Consider the following 19,440-nt stretch of genomic DNA (forward strand, 5'->3'; position numbering starts at 1 on the left):
CGGGTGGATCAACTGAGGTCAAGAGTTTGAGACCAGCCTGGCCAACATGGTGAAACCCCGTCTCTATTAAAAATACAAAAATTAGCTGGGTGTGGTGGCGGGCGCCTGTAATCCCAGCTACTCGGGAGGCTGAGTCACAAGAATCACGAGAGGCGGAGGTCGCAATGAGCCTAGATCGTGCCACTGCACTCCAGCCTGGGCAACAGAGCCAGACTCTGTCTCAAAAAAGAAAAAAATACTAGCTAATGAAATATGTAAATAAAACCATTGTTTAAACTCCCATTCCTAAGCAGGCGTGGTGGCTCATGCCTTTAATCCCAGCACTTTGGAAAACCAAGGTGGGAGGATCACAAGCAACATAGCGAGACCCCAACTCTACCAAAAAAAAAAAAAAAAAAGCCAGGCATGGTGGCACATGCCTGTGGTCCCAGCTACTCAAGAGGCTGAGGCAGGAGGATCACTTGAGCCCAGAAGGTCAAGCCAGTAGTGAGCTATGATCATGTCATGGCACTCCAGCCTGGGTGGCAGTGAGACCTGTTTAAAAAAAAAAAAAAAATATTTTTTTTTTTTTTGAGAGGGAGTCTTGCTTTGTCACCCAGGCTGGAGTGCAGTGGCACAATCTCGGCTCACAGCAACCTCCGCCTCCCAGGTTCAAGGGATTCTCCTGACTCAGTCTCCCAAGTAGCTGGGATTACAGGCACCCACCACCACACCTGGCTAATTTTAGTATTTTTAGTAGAGTTGGGGTTTCACTATGTTGGCCAGGCTGGTCTCAAACTCCTGATCTCAGGTGATCCACCTGCCTCAGCCTCCCAAAGTGCTGGGATTACAGGCATGAGACACTGTGCCCGACCTAAAAAATTTTTTTTATTAAAAAAATAAACTCCTACTTCTGAAATTCACTACTGATATGAACAAAATCACAAGGGAATATACCTCCCACACTAGCAAACAACAACAAAAGGCCAGATTAGCTAGAAAATAAAAAATATGTTTAATTCATCAGGAAGCTAAGGATTAATTCATCAGAAAGCTAAGGACACAAAGAAATCTAGGTTGGGTACAGTGGTTTATGCCTGTAACCCCAGGACTTTGGGGCGCTGAGGCAGGCAGATCGCTTGAGCTCAGAAGTTTGAGATCAGCCTGGGCAACATGGTAAAACCCTATCTCAACAAAAAATACAAAAATTAGCCAGGTGTGGTGGTACACGCCTGTAGTCCCAGCTGCTCAGGAGGCTGAGGTGGGAGGATCAATTGAGCCAGGGAGGCAGAGGTTGTAGTGAGCTGAGATCACTACAGGCTGTACTCCAGGCTGGGTAAGAGTGAGACCCTGCCTCAAAACAAAAACAAAAACCAAAGAAACCTAAATGATCCAAACTCCAGAAAGTGCCAAGTCCTTCATAGGAGAGAAGAGACCCCCTAGCTGTTGTTATTCCTAGTTGAACTATGGTAGGAAGAGGAATACTACAGGGGGAGAAAAGAGAAACCTGCTGAAATTTAACAAAACTTTCACAACCCCTTGGCGGCTGGTTTGACATTAGAACCTAGATGACCCAAATCCACAGAGGAAGGCTTCCCACCAATCTTACCCCTTAGATGATAACCAGGTACAGGAAGGTGTAGTACACTAAAGGTGTGGATAACAGAAGGAAAGCTGAGAGAGCTTGACTTCTCCCAGGGCAAAATACCCTTTAAAAACGAAAGGGGAGGCAGGATTGTTGTGAAATCCAACAGAGGCACTCTTGGAGGCTAAGTGGGGTCAGAAATGCTGAGAAACCCATCCCCTAGGCATTGTGGGCATTCCTCTACAAAAGGGCAGGGCACACGAGAGCTGAGAAAAATATCCTACTGTCCCCAGCCCATTGATAAAAAAAAATAATAATAATCCTGGCAGCAAGGTTGTAAAGTAGGGAAAGATCTCCCACATTGATAAAAGCTGGTGGCTTAGCTATGAAGCAAAGTCAGATCTCTGGAATCTTGCCAATGCCCAAAACTCAGGCCCTGGTGATATGAGAGTTCTGATTCTACCTTCATTCAAATATCTGAAGCTAGAGGCAAACTGAATCAAACTAAACTAAAACTGCAGTGAAGCCCCAGTCTAGAATTCATATATATCAGATTGAGCCACCATTCAAGTGGCCTGAAAAAAAAACAAAGGGCATGCCCTGTTTTGGAAGTAAATACTTGCTTCAATTTCTTTTTTTTTTTTTTCCAACATAAAACATCCATCATCCAATCAAATAGACAAGACGTGCAAAAGCAAGAAAATAAGATTCATGGTAAGGGAGAGGAAGGGCTCAATAGAGGCAGAACTAGAAAAGACCCAGATGTTGAATTATCAGTTTGGATCTTTAAAATAACTGATTAAAAATAAAAGAAAAAACAGGAAAAAAACAATAAAATAACTGATTAAAATGCTAACAAGTAGAATGGAAAATGTGGAAAACATGCATAAAGAAATAGCAAATTTCAGCAGAAAATTGTAACTATACAAATATAATGAAATGCTAGAAATAAAAACATTAGAAATGAATAATTCAGTACAACTATGTATCCATAAATAACTAAAAATAAAAATTTTTAAGTGGAGAATTCAATAAACAAGTTTAACAGGTTAACATTGGAAAGCATCAAAAAAACTTAAAGACTGTTAAATGGAAAGTATCCAAACTGAAAACAAAAAGAAAACAGGGCAGGGGAAAAATCATCTGAGATCTGTAGGTTTATATCAAATCATCTAATATACATGTAACTAGAATCTCCAAAGAAGAGGAGAAGCAAGAGAGTATGAGACAAGAGAAAAATGTAAACAGATAATGGCCAAGAAAGAACCAATATTAATGAAAGACATCAACACAGATCCAAGAAGTTCAGTAAACTTTATACGAAGAAAAACATACCTAGACATACCCTAGTCAATCTGCTGAAAAGTAAATATAATGCACAGATGCAGCCATTGAGAATAACCACACATTACGGAAAGGGAAATAAAAATTAAAATGATGAATGACTTCTCACCAGAAACAAATGAGGCCTGAGTACAATAAAATAACTTCTTTAAAGTACTGAAAGAAGAAATAAAAGGTCAACATAGAATCCTATATCCAATTAAATAAAAGTAACGACATTCTCCTACAGATAAAAGCTGAGAGAACTCATCTCTATTAAAAACTGCAATAGGGCCAGGCGCAGTGGCTGACACCTGTAATCCCAGCACTTTGGGAGGCCAAGGTGGGCAGATCACCTGAGGCCAGGAGTTCAAGACCAGCCTGGCCAATATGGTGAAACCCCGTTTCTACTAAAAATATAAAAGTTAGCTGGGCTTGGTGACATGTGTCTATAGTCCCACCTACTTGGGAGGCTGAGGCAGGAGAATCGTTTAAACCTGGGAGGCGGAGGTTGCAGATCGCACCACTGCACCACAGCCTGGGAGACAGAGCAAAACTCAGTTTCAAAAAAACAAAAACAAAGATAAAAAAAAAAAAAAACAGAAAAAACAAAAAACACTGCAATAGGCTGGGCACTGTGTCTCATGCCTGTAATGCCAACACTTTGGGAGTGCAAGGCAGAAGGATCACTTGGGCCTAGCAGTTCCAGATCAATCTGGGCAACATATCAAGACTCCATGTCTACAAAAAAGAAAAAGAAAAATTAGCCAGCTGTGGTAGTGCACACCTGTGGTCCCAGCTACTCAGGAGGCTGAGGCAGGATGATTGCTGGAGCCAAGAAAGTTGAGGCTGCAGTGAGCCACATTCATGCCACCACATTCCAGCCTGGGTGACAGAGACCCTGTCTCAAAACAAAAAAACAGTCCATGAGAGCCAAGTGTGGTGGCTCACACCTCTAATCCCAGCACTCTGGGAGGCCAAGGCAGGAAGAGTGCTTGAGGCCAGGAGTTTGAGACCATCATGGGCAACAAGGCAAGATCTACAAAAAATGTCTTAAATTTGCCTGGTGTGGTGACATGCACCTGTAGTCCTAGCTACTCAGGAGGCTGAGGCAGGAGGGTCGCTTGAGTCCAGGAGCTCAAGGCTGCAGTGAGCTATGATCATGTCACTGCACTCCAGCCTGGCAGCCTGAGCAAAAGAGTAAGACTGTCTCTAAAACAACAACAACAAAACAGTCCATGGGCTGGATCTGGCCCATAGGCCACAGTTTGCCAACCCCTATAACATACCATCTTAACAAAATAAAAAAGAGAAATACATAATAATCTTATTAAAAGCTAAAAACGCATCTCACGAAATTTAATAACCCTTCCTAATAAAAATTCTCAACAAATTAGGAATAAAAAGGAACTTCTTTGGGCTGGTCTGTGAAAAACTTACAGTTAACATTATACTTAGTGATGAAACATTAAAATCTTCATCCCTAAGATTGAGTGAATAAGGCAAGGTGTCTGCTCTCACCACACGTTAAACATTGCCCTAGATATTGTAGCCAGTGGAGAAAGGCAAAAAAAAAAAAAAAAAAAAAAAAAAAAAAGAAGAAAAGGCATAAAATCAGAAAAAGAAGTAAAAACATTATTTGCAGACTACACTGTTGTGTATCTACTTAATATAAAACTGTATGGAATCTACAAGAACTATTTCTAGAATAAATGAATTTAGCAAGGTGGCACGATTCAAGATCAGCGTACAAAAATCAGCCAGGCACACTGGCACATGAATAAAGTCCCAGCTACTTGGGTGGCTGAGGCATGAGAATCCCTTGAGCTCAGGAGTTTAAGACCAACCTGGGCAACATAGTGAGACCCATCTCTAAAAAAACAAACAAAAAATCAATTGTATTTCTAGATACTAGCAACAAACAACTTAAAAATGAAAATTAGCCAGGCGCGGTGGCTCACGCCTGTAATCCCAACACTTTGGGAGGCCAAGGTGGGTGGATCACGAGGTCAGGAGTTCAAGACCAGGCTGACCAACATGGTGAAACCCCGTCTCTACTAAAAATACAAAAATTAGCCGGGTATGGTGGTGTGTGCCTATAATCCCAGCTACTCAAAAGGCTGAGGCAGGAGAATCGCTTGAACCCAGGAGGCGGAGGTTGCAGTGAGCTGAGATCGCGCCACTGCACTCCAGCCTAGCTAATGAGAGCAAAACTCCGTCTCAAAAAAAAAAAAAAAAAAGAAAGAAAAAGAAAAAATTAAAAATTTTTTAAAATCAAATGCTTAAGAAAAAGTCTAATGTAAGATAAGCAAGTATTATGCAAGGGAAGCTACAAAACATTGCTGAGAAAAAAATTTAATACCTAAATAAATGACAAGACTTAATATGTTCATGAATTAGCTGACTCAATACTATTAAAAATGTTCATTCTAAATTGACCTATAGACTCAACAAAACCCCATATGAAGATTCTAGCAGTTTTTTTTTTTTTTTCAACAGGGTCTTGCTGTCACCCAAGCTGGAATGCAGTGGCATGAACACAACTCACCCAGTACAGCTAAGTTTGAAAAACAAGATGAGCTAATTCTAAAACTTTTATGACAATCCAAAGAATCGAGAATAACCAAAGCAATCTTGAAAAATAACAAAAGGGAAGGATTTAGTAATTTAAAGACTTACTAGAAAGCTTCAATAATCCAAAGTGTGGTACTGATGTAAGGCTACACAAATAGATTAATGGACCAGAACAGAAAATGTAGAAATACACACACATGTGATCAATTTTTAACCAAGCTACCAAGTCAATCTAATGGGTAAAGAAAAGTCTTTTTAAGTAAATGTTGCTGGAACAACTGTATATCCATGTTGGAAAAAAACCAAACCTCATTCTGTTCACAAAAATTAATTTGAGATGGATCACAGACCTAAACATAAAATCCCAAACCATAAAACTTCTAGAAGAAAATATGTTCTTTGTGACTTTGAGGTCATAAACCATAAAATAAAAAACTGATAAAGTGGATTTTATCAAAAAATTTGTTCATCAAAAGATCCCAATAAGTGAATACATAGAGTCTTTAAAAAAATCATAGCCTATCAAAGGATTTATATTCAAAATACAAAGAATAATACCTACAATAAAAAGACACCCAACTTTAAAATGAGAAAAGACATGAAAGACACTCCTTGAAAGATATACAAATGAAAAATAAGCATATGAAAAAGTGCTCAACTAATTAATCATCAGGGAAATGTAATGTAAATTAAAATCAGTTATTTCATATGTGCTAAAATGGCTAATATAAAAAACACTGACAGTGTAAATGTTGACAGACACGTGAAGCAACTGTAACTCTCATACATCATTGATAGGAGTACAAAATGGTAAAACCACTTTGGAGAACAAGAGGGCAGTTTCTTATAAACATGCACTTACCATATGACCCAGTAATTTTCTACTCTTATTTATCCAAGACAAATGAAGATGTATATCCACAAAAAACAAAAACAAAAGGCTGTGTAAGAATATCGATAGTATCCTTATTCATAATTGCCCCAAACTGGAAACAACCTAAAAGTCCTTCAATAGGAGAATGAATAAACAAATTGTGGTATATTTATAGAATGAAATACTACTCGGCAATAAAGAACAATGTCCTAATACATACAATATGCATGTCTTCAAAGCATTATCAGTGAAAGAAACCAGATGCAAAAGAGTACATTATTATATGATTCCACTTATATGTAATCCAAAAGCAGGTAAAACAAATCTTTAGTGATAAAAACCAAGAAGTGATCACTGGAGTGGGGAGGTGCTCAGGGGTGATTTACAGGTACTTGAGAATTTTCTGGGTTAATTGTAATGTTTTATGTCTTCTTTTGGTAGTTATTACACAGACATATACAATTGTCAAAACATCAAACTTAACACTTAAGATGTGTGCATTTTGTAATATTAATTTCTATATATCAATTTAAAATAAAGGTGAGTAGTGGATTCCTATTCCGGGAGTGTTTGTCTCAGACTCTTTACTGGCCTATTATCTCTTTGCTTCAGTGAGATTTTTGGGCTCCAATCTATTCAGGGCCAGGCCCTTGATTATGGAATTTATCTTAAAGAGCACACAATCCAGTGTCCCAGAGATAGCATTTAGAATCTGTAAAGCAATTTTGTGGAAACAACAGTCATTTATTTCCATTGGTTAGTGAGCAACCATTTGACCATTGTTAAGGCACTGGCTTGTACATGGACTTCCTTAAAGTACAACACTTAACCTACTTTATTGCAAGCTAGTCAAAATGGAGTAAAAATTAATTATTCAAAGGCATGCAGAACACTATCACTTTTCATTAATCCCACTCTCTAGCATTTGCTGCCCTGACCTTTACAACACTCCAAATTAGTACTAGGATTTTTGGATACAAAATCATTTCCTATCCACGGCAGACATCTTTTCCAAAGCAGGTAGACACCCAGATCATTCTTCCTTATTGGAAAACTCTTTAGTGCTTTCCCTAGTTAGATAGAAATAAACCACAAGTCTGGGTATGTGGTAGGAATTTATTAACAAGCAAACATCTTTGTTCATACCAGGAAGACCAGCAATTAGATTATAAATGACTTGAGAGCAAGTGCAAGAACTTAACAATTTTAGAGCATTCCATGAGAATGTCTATTTGCCCAAGAAGGCCCACAAGAAGTGCTCTACAAATGCTGGTTATTATTTTATGCTGTACTTCCTCTGAGAAAATGATTTGACATACAGAGTTGGGAGTATACATAGCAAGGAAGTCTCCCTGTAAAAGGAAGCTGGGAAATTCAAGTAATGGTGTTTTTGGATAAGATCCCTAAGAAAACTTAGGACAAAATCCTGCTGTGTGTGTGTTTGCTCAGTCCTCAGGAATCCCACTTGACCAACTGACTCCAGAGAGCTAGAGCCTCACTGCATAAGCCTCAGATTCATAATTCTAAGAACAGCCATTTAATGTGCACTGAACTGGCTTATAGGGCACTACTCTGTTGTTATACAGAAACAAATTTTAGCTGTCAGAAGGAAATCTGAAATCTATAGAAACGTTTTCAGCCTAAAAAGCTTTCTGGGTGATAAACTGTCTACTATAAAGAGTTGGTTTTGTATTTCTTCTTTTTTTTTTTTTTGCTGGAGTGCAGTGGCATGATCTTGGCTCACTGCAACCTCCACCTCCCGGGTTCAAGCAATTCTCCTGCCTCAGCCTCCCGAGCAGCTGGAATTACAGGCATGCGCCACCATGCCCGCCTAATTTTTGTATTTTTAGTAGAGACGGGGTTTCACTATGTTGGCCAGGCTGGTCTCAAACTCCTGACCTCGTGATCCACCTGCCTCAGCCTCCCAAAGTGCTGGGATTACAAGGCGTGAGCCACCATGCCCAGCCTGGTTTTATATTTCTATAAGCACCCTCCAAATTCTCATTCTGAAACAAACTTGAATACTCCATGGCTAAAGGCAGGTAACTTGGAGTAAATACCAAACCTTTAAACAGGCATAATCGGTGAAGAGGGTTTTACAGGTGCCAAATAAGACATAAATTGTTGCTGAGGAAGTATTATGTATATAAAGCCAATGTCAGCTGGGCATGGTCGCATGCACCTATAGTCCCAGGTACTCAGGAGGTTGTGGCAGGAAGATGGCTTGAGTCCTGGAGTTCACAGCAGTAGTGTACCCTAACTGTGCCTGTGAATAGCCATTATACTCCAGCCTGGGCAACATAGTAAGACCCCACTTCTAAAAAAATAGTAATTTTTTAAAAAGCCCATATCATCAGATCAAAGTAAGGTTGGACTTCTGGGAAGGGTTTGGAAATGCAGGGCTGGCTTGCTTAACTCATTAAAATCCTAGAGTGACTCTCAAATTTGAGAAAAAAGGAATACTTTGAGTACTTCTGAACGGTGTATCTGAGGTCACCAACGAAAGAGGCATCTGTTTTCAAGAGATGAGCCAAGATAAGAATTAAGTTTCCAGGACAATCTTAGGTTGGAAGTCCCCTAATCAGTCTATATATAATTTTAGCAGGTGCTTTTGGTGACTGAGAAGCAGATACAGTGTGGTGAAAATAATATACTGGTCAAATAGCAGAGCTGCCTCTGATCTTAACTGGTTGAGCGGCCTTGGGCAATCCACCGAGTCTATGCAGAATCAAGGTTGAGAGCTTCAGACAAACCAACAGACCTTTTGTTCACTGCTGTACTGCCAGTGCCTGGCACTGTGCGTGGTGACCAATAAAACCTAGGTTTGTAATTTCATTCTGCCACTTACTAACAGGATGGCCTCAGGGAAACTACCCATTTTCTTTGAACTTCTATTATTTATAAAATGAAAATAGTAACTACATCATAAGACTGAGATGGAAGAGCTAGGAGCAGTGGCACATGCCTATGATCCCAGCTACTCAGGAGGCTGAGGCAGAAGGGGTTGGCTGAGGCAGAAGGGGTTGGCTGAGCCTAGGAGTTCAAGTCCAGCCTGGGCAACATAGCAAGACTGTCTCTTAAAAAAATAAAAAATAAAAATAAACGAGATGGAAACAAAGCATTTGGTAAATACTAAGTAGCCACAAGTATCTACCATATACCAATTCATTACATATATTTAAAAAATTAAAACTTCACGGCATTTCAGTTTTGTCAAAGACAATTTCCATGTGAACCCAGTGAACTATGATCTCTAAGATCTCCAAGATCTCCTGCCCGATTGAGTTAAGCTCTCAACACCCATGTTTGTATTGATGATCCTGCCCCATGGATCTGATTGGTTCTCTCTACATGTGTCTGGAACAGTTAACATGTAATACCTGGAGCTATGGGGTAACTGACAGGAAAAACAGCAGTAAGAGCTGTAGGAGAATGATGTAGAGATGGCAGACAATACCACTCTAGGGGTCCAAAATGGTTTTCTAGTTCCCAATCTCATCCTGCCTTTGGGAGTCTCTGACAGCTCTGTATCCTAAGTTAGCACTGGTGCGCTTATTATTGTAACTAGGTTTTGTTTTCACATGTTCTTTGATCCTCACAATATTCCTATGTAACAGACAACAGCATAATAGAATGAACATACGGAATCAGACAAGCATGGCCCTGTTATACACTCAATGTGTAACTTTTGAGTAAGTTAGTAGTATATGAGTGTGTCTTTCCTCATTAAAATAGGGTAACAATGCCCATTTTGCTTTAGGGCTGCTTGGAAGATACAGACAAAAGTAAGGCATCTGGCAAAAAGCACTCAACAAATTACAGTTCCTATTAGTATTCCCGTTTTACGAAAGGGAAAACTATGGCTGAAAAATACCAATGTTCTTACTACTATACTACACTTGAAATAAAAATACAAGATTATCAAAAGAATGATAGACGTGAGAAACTCGTAAACTCTAAGTGCTCGTGGAATTGTGCAGACTTGACGCAAATAGCTTTAATGACAGTTTTGCTTATAACCACTCAACTTCCTTTGCTCAGACTCTGTATTATTTTCCCTAGATAGATTTCTCCCCCTTGGTAAGAGAATGTACTGCCAATCAACATGGCTGCTTGTCAGTTCTACTTCTTGGTAAGACTTTTAGTTTTGTGATTTTCTCCAAGGTGGACCACTTACCAGAAAACCAACAAAAAACCAAATTGGGCACTGCACACCAGACCCTTGGGAGGCACCATTCCACAAAACCTGCTCAACTAGGGCCTCCAGTAAGGCCCTATTCTGAGCCAGTCAATTTGCCTTGAATCATTTTGTCCCTTATGATCTGGAGCTGCTCGCCTATATTCTCTTTTTGCAATTATAGTAAGGCAGTCTAGATCAAGGATCTCAACCTAGTCTGCATGTGAGAATCACTGACTGGAATTAGGGGTAAGAATGCGGAAAGGGCTTTACAAAAATTACTGATGCCTACCCAAAGCAATTAAATCATAATCTCCATAAGGTAACACTCAGGCATTAATATTTTTTAAAGCTTCTCAGTGATTCCAATTCGCAGACAAGTATCACTGGTCTAGGTAATGCCAGATGGACAGTGGCATTGTTGCAAGCCAAGACTAGTAGAAGCTGGAAAAAAAACTGCCCATGGCCGGGTTTTCTTTGGCCCACATTTAATTAAGAGAATTCACATGAAGTCTGGATTTCACAGGCTCTTCTCAGAGCCCATCTAGTTCAGAGTAGTCTATTTCTAAAATATTTACTTGGCTCTTGTTGACATTTCAGTTTGAGACTCCTAGATTACTTGAGACCCCTGAATTACTATGGTAATAAGGTTGTTGTTGCATTGATAGGGCTGCTACATCTCAATGTGTGACTGATTTACAAACTTTAACTGGCTCCTACCCTGAAAATAGTCCTAAATAAGCATATCTGTGGCCCTAAATAAACGATAGCCTGAAAACTGCTTTTCGCACATATCTCATAATTTTTTCCCATCCTAAATGCTACTGCCTAGATAAAGGTCAACAATAGTTGCCTTAAAAATTGGACTTAACTCCACACAAAAGCAAAAACTAAAAACCTAAAAGTTTTCTGTTTGCTCCCCTGGTAGGCACTATTTGATTGATATCCAATTGACTATTTCTGAGTTGGCTATTTGATCTTGGGTAACTACAGAAGCAAAATCCCTAAAATAAACCAGATATAACCAACTTTATCCCCAAAGATATATGAAAAATCTGAGGGGCCCACATATTTTCCTGTTTCTGAAGGAGCCAACATTTTCTCATAAAACTCACTGCTTATCATCTTTTTAAAGCCTCAAAGGCTGAGATCCAACGGATATGGGATGTTCTGTGCATCCTGTAACAATTTCCTGCAGACTATCCAAAATTCTTTACAATGGAAATTCATTTGAATAACTAACCAACAACTGCAAATTACTTGGGTACTATTAAGCAAATCATACTAAACCATTTATTCTCAACTACCGTGTTGCAAACTGCAACAAATGAAAGATCAGAGATAGTATAGAGCAACCTCTAACAGTAGCAGTGATAGGCATTTATAATAGTCTTTAATGTGGTTTAAAAGTACAACAATATAGTTAAGAACTACCTTCCCTGGTACAGAATACTAGGTCATTCTGAGACCAGAATAACAAAATATGATACAAAGAGGTAGTATGATGTTAAGTTTCAGGTAGAAAGAAATGAAAAATTGAGTGAGTTATTTCACCTCATTGAGCCTTATCTTCCTCCTTTATAAAAAAGGGCAATTTCTTCTCCACTTGTTTTAGACAGTAAGTTGAAGTGATTTGAAGAGGAAAAGTGATAAAATCCCATAATTACAGATGCAAATAAGAGTAAATTAAATTGTCCTAAAACCTGGACTTGGCCAGAGTATCAATGACAAACCATCTTCAACTTTGGGACCTTCTTTAAGAAAACTCTCCCTTCATCCCTATATAACAGTATCAGCTTTAAGAGTGAGCTAAAATGAAAGTAATGTAAAGGAGTTTTGAGGTTAGCTAAGAATGACTTTTAAAGTATTTTCTTTAAAAAAAGTGGCATTCAAAGAGCTATTGAGCATTTTTGTATCACTGTTACAACACAATTTAAATTCAATATCTGAGATGCAGAAATTGGAAAGCTTTCAGAAAATGCTCTGAAAGCTTCATTAACCAAGTTAAATGTTGGGGGAATGGGCTCATTCACAGTTCCCTGCAAAGAAACAACCAAATTTTGACATTTTATATTACGTGGGAACAGTGAATAAGGCACATAATACAGGTGGCCATTAGCCACCTTTAGTCATTTTTTAACTATAAAAATAAACATAAGTAACTAATGGAATAACAAAATAAAAGTTTATTTTATTAGAATTAGGAATGTTCTTTCCCTCTGGGCAACCTGAACAGTCCAGTTACAATGAAATCTAAGAACAGTTATTTCCACAGCACAGAGTGCTCTATGCACAAAATTACAGGGTTAGGAGCATTTAATCAATTTACCAATCTGATTGTCTCACCAATCCACCCCATCCCATCCCCCAAATGCTCTATTACCGGGGTTTGTAGCTAAAATAATTTGTTACATTAACTCCTTTTCCCTCTTCTACTAAATTTCAGTTCCTAATCATGGTTGAACCACTTTATTACACAGCAGATTCAACCATTTCAAATGAAGTCAGCCAGTCTTGGATCTGTTGTATATGTGTGTATGTATACACGTGTATCTAATATATTTATTTAAACACACATAAAACACATACAATCTGGGTTGTGGAAAATTACAGATAATTTAGTCTGATATTATATGCTACTCAATTTTACCACTGTGGTTTGTGTCCTGAGCTTTGGATCAAAATTCTATTTTAAATCACTGAAAGTCCATCTGCTGCTGAATGAATTGTTCAAATGAAGCATGCACTTTTCAAAAGACAACGAAACTGACCTCAAGACATGGAGACCTTGGTGCTTACCGTGAATAGATCCCTCAGGTAAGACTTATGTAGGTGAAATAGGGAAGCTGTCATGGCTTGCCTATCCCAGCTGGGGGCACTGAATCTACCAACAACATAAGCAATTCACTCTGGGAATTCTGTCAAATATGGTGGTATCTGTTAAAAGCTTGGAAGTAGAAAAGGGCCAGTTCATCTTGATCATACAAATTAGGGAATGCACCCACAACTGCAATACCCTCAGGCAGTATGCCAACATTGAAATAGAATGCATCTCTAAAAAGCACTGTTCCTCCATGGGTGAAGACTGGTATTATGAAGTGCACACACAATTTTTGGGTATTTGTTGCAACAGGAACACGTGGATTTATGACACTCAAACCTAGACACTGCAAAGTTAACTGGTAAGATTTTTTAAACACCACACATACACAAAGCATTTTAAAGGAGCCACATATATCTATATAGCAACTCTGACTGCTTTTCAAAGTTACCAGGGAAAGGAACTTACTCAGGCTTTCTTTAAAAAAATCTCCTTAGTTTTAATGTATGTCTTTTTAAGATTGATGCTGTTATTTGAAGTAAAATAATGTCATATGGATAATGGGGGGAAGAGGGGAGGGAGACAAGAAAATGGAAGAAGCAGACACTGAGTTCAGATTTGCACCTGAGGTGGCAAGGGAGGAAAGGAGAAAAGGTACAGGTAAAGTTGATCCTAAAGCGACAAGTGGTTTAAGGAAGCAGCATTTATACTCAGCAAACATTCACTGATTTTTTATGGGAAAAGAACAGTTGCCAGTACATCTCCTGTAACAACCTTTTCTAAAAGGAAAAGTAGGGTTGATTCAGCAAAGCCTAACTTAGGCAAAAGGCCAGAGGAAAGTGAACCTACTTCCCAATGGAGTAATAGGATGTACAGTGTAAGAGCAGACAAAGCTGCCTCACAAATGGTAAACACTCCCTAGGCACAAGACATTTAAAGGAAGACGAAGAGGTCCTCAGCCTCAACTGGTATTTCACATTTAGACCTCTTAATCTAGTTGCCTAGTTCACTCTGCACTCCTGTATAAAACTGACAGATTTATGGATGCTGCCCTATTGAAAAATACCACAGCCAGAATGGCCTAAACAGGTATATAGTTAATACAACCACCACCATCCTTTACTTTTAACATAGCTCTTAGTAGGAATTTCATAAAGATGGACATCACAGCTAAAATGCATTATTAATTCTATCTGCTGACAATAAAAAAGCAGCAAACTCAGTGATTTCTATTTAAATGCACTAGATGGGAATATCATGTTCTAGGGGTGTTTGCCTTCAAACCAAACCCACAGCAACACACACAAGCAATTTCAGTATCCGCCATTTTAAATTCACAATCTGAGACTAAATGAATGGCTATTTATATTTAAAGCAAAACATTCTCTTTGACACCCTAATGGAGAAGGGGTGAACAGATGAGCCATAACTAAAATCTGAAAAGCAGCAATTAAGGGAAAACTGAAAAGTAAAAGAAATTGTAAAATGCTTCCATTGGATGCGACAGGGAACTTAAGAATGCCTACAGCTGTGTGCATAACATGGGCACTCAAAGGCTTGGGTAGAGGCATGATGCCATGGAGGGGGATTAGGTTGGGACAGGTTAATTCATGAGCTGTAGCAACAAAACTCCCTGCTGTAGCCCTTAATCAGGTCGTGGCATTAGTCATAGCTTGACCTCCCTTGTCCCTGATCAAGAGCAGGAATTCAAGGCATGAGGCCCATGGCCAGCAACAGACATACCAACACCAGAAAGGGCAAAATAACCTTAGGAAAGTGAAAGGGCTCTAGATAGGTCTTCTAGAGGTGCTAAACCAACACACCTTTATCCCAACCCCAACCCGGGAAAGATAAGCAAACTGAAAGAAAATGCACAGCAAATAGACATAATCTTGAAGATTTTTAAAGAATAAATATTTTTTTGTAATTAAACATTATGCAAACACGTGCCACGCTTGCTTTGTCCATGCATATGCGCTATATACAATTTTGAAAAATACTGTGTTGTCCTCTTGTTTTAAAAGTCATATACAAAGTTTTTATGTTTTTTGTTTGTTGAATCCTCTTGCTGCCTACCCCTTCCCCATCCCAAGATTTTCTTTACAAGGAACTAAGCATCATTCACTCATGACCTTGGGGTATGAGAGAAAGAGAGTCAGTCTGTGTGTGGGTGTATCTGTATGTGTAGGGGAGGAAGGGGAAGAGGTCCTTTACCAAAGTACAACAAAATGGCTGGTTTGAACATGAAAAGCAGTGTCAAGGAGCTGTTTGAAATTTTAACTGTACTACACTCAGGAAAAGGAAAAAGAAAAAGAAAAAGAAAAAAGGAGTCAGCTTTGAGAATGAAGCTACGTTACAAGTTAAAGTTGGAGGGCTTTTAGTGTGTCTGTCACACTTTTGTTGGCGGCCTACAATACTGTTGTACAATGGTTTATCTACCTTTTTATTACAATATAATTTACTTAAACTTTCCGTTAACAAAACAATTCTGGTACTACAGACCAGTGGTGTCAGAATAGGCTTAGTGCCTCCTTGTTTGTGTTTGTTTTGTTTTAATTGCATGAGCACTCTAGATGGTAAAGTTTTCAGAGTTCATTTTATGCAGGGCCATTCTCAGTCCTCAATGTACTCCCACAGATCTTTTTCATAGCCTTCATGCACATGCTGTAACAAAACCCTTCGTCGACTCTCACAGTATCTGTAATCAAAGAGAAAAAAAAAAACTTGTTGTCAGCCTCAAATAATAAAAAAAGAGGCATTTACTTATTTTTAAGGCATCCCTATAGTTTATCCAGACTCGGAACCAAGCACCTATTTTTTATTTTAATAGGCACACGTTCAGGTCTAGATGTACAGACACATCAAACTGCTTCTAATATTAAAATGGTATTTTCTGAAAGCCATGATTCCATGGGAATTAATTTTAAAGCAAAAAAATGTTACAAGTTCTGATGGACCTTAGAAATAGTAATTCAATCTCACAGTTCTGCAGATAAACAGGTTCAGAAATAATTTCATGGGTTCTTTATTCACGTCCTTAAAATCTTTGTCAACTATAAAAGTACCATAAACACAATATGGTAGCTAAAATTGGCTAAGGGAAGGGAAGATATTGGTTAGGACTAAATCTCCAAGTCTTCCAGACTCCCCAAGTTTCCTACTACTTTCAAAAGACACTAGCATTTGTCACTTTGGGAGAAAGAGCTTCATGTTGAGAAATAAAACATTTTGCATCTCTAGCTTAAGAGGCGGCACATCTTGAAAAATCGACTCCTAGGACAAGTATCTCCTTAGATTAAAAAATTATTATATATATATATAAAATATTTATATATATATATAAAATATTTATATATATATATATAAAATAAAAACTCTACAAAGTAAGTTTCCATAGCTCATTTGTGAATAGCCATGACCCATACGTAGGATTCTCAGGCTAAGACCAACATTCAATTCTCATTCTCATCCTAAAGGCCACTTGGCCTTTTTAGGTTCTTTCTTCCTTGCAAGGTAGCAACTAAATAATTGAATAGAAGCAGAATTAGCCAGTAGAATAAATGGCTGAATTCCTCCTCTATGTATGCTTCACCAGTACTACTACCTGCAATTTAGTGCCCAACGGACAGAAGCAATCTGTGAGAAACATGGCAACAGCTCAGTTGCTGGATATGCTAAACCCAGTTTCACCATCACTGAACTTTACCACTAAGGATCATCACTGGCAGAAAGTTTTATTCAACAGCTTAAAAAAAAAATTACCTGTACTTGTCTTGTACTTTCTGCTTTATATCCTGCAGAGAATCTTGGGAAATATCTCGTTCAAGGTAGCCCGAGAGCACCTCTGTGGCATTCTCTAGATCTGCTTGGTTATTCTGTAAGAAGAATAAAAGTAAATTTTGGCTTCAAAATAAAGCTAAAAGACAAACCATTTTTACTGTTTTGTTGACTACAGACTACTCTCAACACTCATTCCGTAACTTTCATAGGTAGTTTAACTGCACCTGTAAAGCTCTATGGCTTTCATCTCTAATAACTTGTTTGTTCTTTTCCAGAACAATTTTTTAAATGTTAAAAGAACGAAAGATTTCACCCATTACTTTTGGAAGAATACTGAAGACCATTTGAAAGGATTTAAAATGTCTTTTGGAATCTTCCCATTCTGAGAGCTGCTCTTTGCTGAAAACTCAAAGGGAAACGAGAAAAAACAGAAACCTATTATTGCTTACATCTGGCTATACTTATTTCTTGTAAGAGAACACTGTATGGAAGATTCAAATTGTATCATCCTTTACCACTATGGCTAGTTTTGTACCTGTTACCCAACTGAAGTCCCATCTGCTAGTCAGTCTTATTGTCTAGTCATATATACATATCAATGTTTTATGAATCAATTTTAAATGAGCATCTTTACTTGAGAAAACCTTTACTGCTAAAAGCTGGCTTTTTAGTCATTACTTCTCCACTAAAGATAACCACCACATTAACTTCTAATATTGCAGGGTTAGTTTAGCCTGAATAAAGGCTTTTACTGAGAACTTAGGATGTTCCAGGTGCTGTATAGCAATTAACACAAATTGTCTCACATAAAACACAAATTGTCTCACTTAAACCTCGTAACAACCTAGAAAAGTACTATCCTCACTTTAAAATGGAGAAATAAGAGGTTAAGGAATTTGCTCCAAATCAACAGAACTAAAATATAATGAAGTAAAGATTAAAATCTAGGGCTGACTCCAGAACCTGCATACCTAATCACTAGCTGGCTAAACCACATCAATCTGAATATAATTTAGGACAAGAAATAGGAATTTCTTGTATCTTTGTAATAAATACATTCGTCTACCTACATGTTCTGAACAAACAAGAACCCTGAAAACTCTGTATCTTATATATGAAAGATCAGGTAGTCCTATGATACAAGGTGGGCTTTTTCCTCACCCAGAACTACTCCTACCTCAAAGATAATGGACTGGTTATTCTTTTTGAGGTAGAAAGCGAAGACATAAGTGTACATGAGTGTGGCACGACACTGGCAGAGGACATCAACTGCTTTCTTCAGGAACTGCACCTCAATCCAGGACATGTTGTGCTGTTGCATCTCCTCCATTTTCTGTTTCACCTGAGCATATAGTTTGTGCTCAAAGCGCAGGCTCTGCATGTGGTTCATATAGCGATTACAGTAGAACAGGTACCTCTGCAGGGCTGCCCTAGATCGCTGTCCCATTAAGAAAAATTGGGTGATATAATTATAACACATAAACTGTACATAAAAGCTGATTATCAAATTAAAACCATAATGAGGTATCACTTCACACCTGTTAGAATGGTTTTTATCAAAAAGATGAAAGATAAGTCTTGGTAAAGATAAAGAAAGAAGGAAACTCTTGATACATTGTTGACGGGAATGTAAATTATTATAGCCATTATGGAAAATGGTATGGGGAGGTTCCTCAAAAAACTGAAAACAAAACTACCACAGAATCCAGCAATCCCACTACTGTGTATATATGAAAAGGAACTGAAATCAGTATGTCAAAGTTATCTCTATACTCTCACATTCACTGCAGCATTACTCACAATAGCCAAGACATGGAATCCATGTAAGCGTCCATCAATGGATGAACACAGAAAGAAAACGTCATATATGTTACACACACACACACGAGTACTCAGCCTCAAAAAAGGAATTCTGTTGTGACAACATGGATGAACCTGGAGGACATTACACTAAGTGAAATAAGCCAGGCACAGAAAAGAAATACTACATGATCTCGCTTATATGTAGAAACTAAAAAAGTTGAACTCGTAGACATACAGAGTATAATGACGGTTACCAGAGGCTTGGGGGGATAAAGGGGTAGGAAGGGGGGAATGGGGAGTTGGTGACCAAAGAGTACAAAGTTTCAGATAGACTGGATGAGTAAGTTTTGAGATTTATTGCACAGCAGGGTGAATATAGTCAATAATAATATATATTTCAAAATAACTAAGTATCATTTCAAATGTCTCACCATAAAAATGTTAAGGCAAGGCAATACAACAATTAGTTTGATTTAATCATTGCATTGTTTACATATTTCAAAACATTCCACTGTACTCCATAA

At 38.3% G+C, this 19,440-nt stretch overlaps 1 protein-coding gene across 1 annotated transcript in view; it reads right to left on the reverse strand.

The window, feature by feature from the left end:
- Window positions 1–15,225: 15,225 nt before the first annotated feature.
- Window positions 15,226–19,440, reverse strand: part of ARIH1 (ariadne RBR E3 ubiquitin protein ligase 1) — a 112,016-nt gene continuing 107,801 nt past the window's right edge. Inside the window, exons 12-14 of the mRNA XM_032175957.2 lie at window positions 18,291–18,551; window positions 17,096–17,208; window positions 15,226–16,031 (exon numbers count right to left, since the gene is read on the reverse strand). Of these exons, the coding sequence (XP_032031848.1) occupies window positions 15,947–16,031; window positions 17,096–17,208; window positions 18,291–18,551 (459 nt within the window). The 3' untranslated portion in view covers window positions 15,226–15,946. The remainder of the gene's footprint in view (window positions 16,032–17,095; window positions 17,209–18,290; window positions 18,552–19,440) is intronic.

The sequence above is a fragment of the Hylobates moloch genome, unplaced genomic scaffold (genome assembly GCF_009828535.3).
Source record: "Hylobates moloch isolate HMO894 unplaced genomic scaffold, HMol_V3 SCAFFOLD_14, whole genome shotgun sequence".
Taxonomy (NCBI): Eukaryota; Metazoa; Chordata; class Mammalia; order Primates; family Hylobatidae; genus Hylobates; species Hylobates moloch.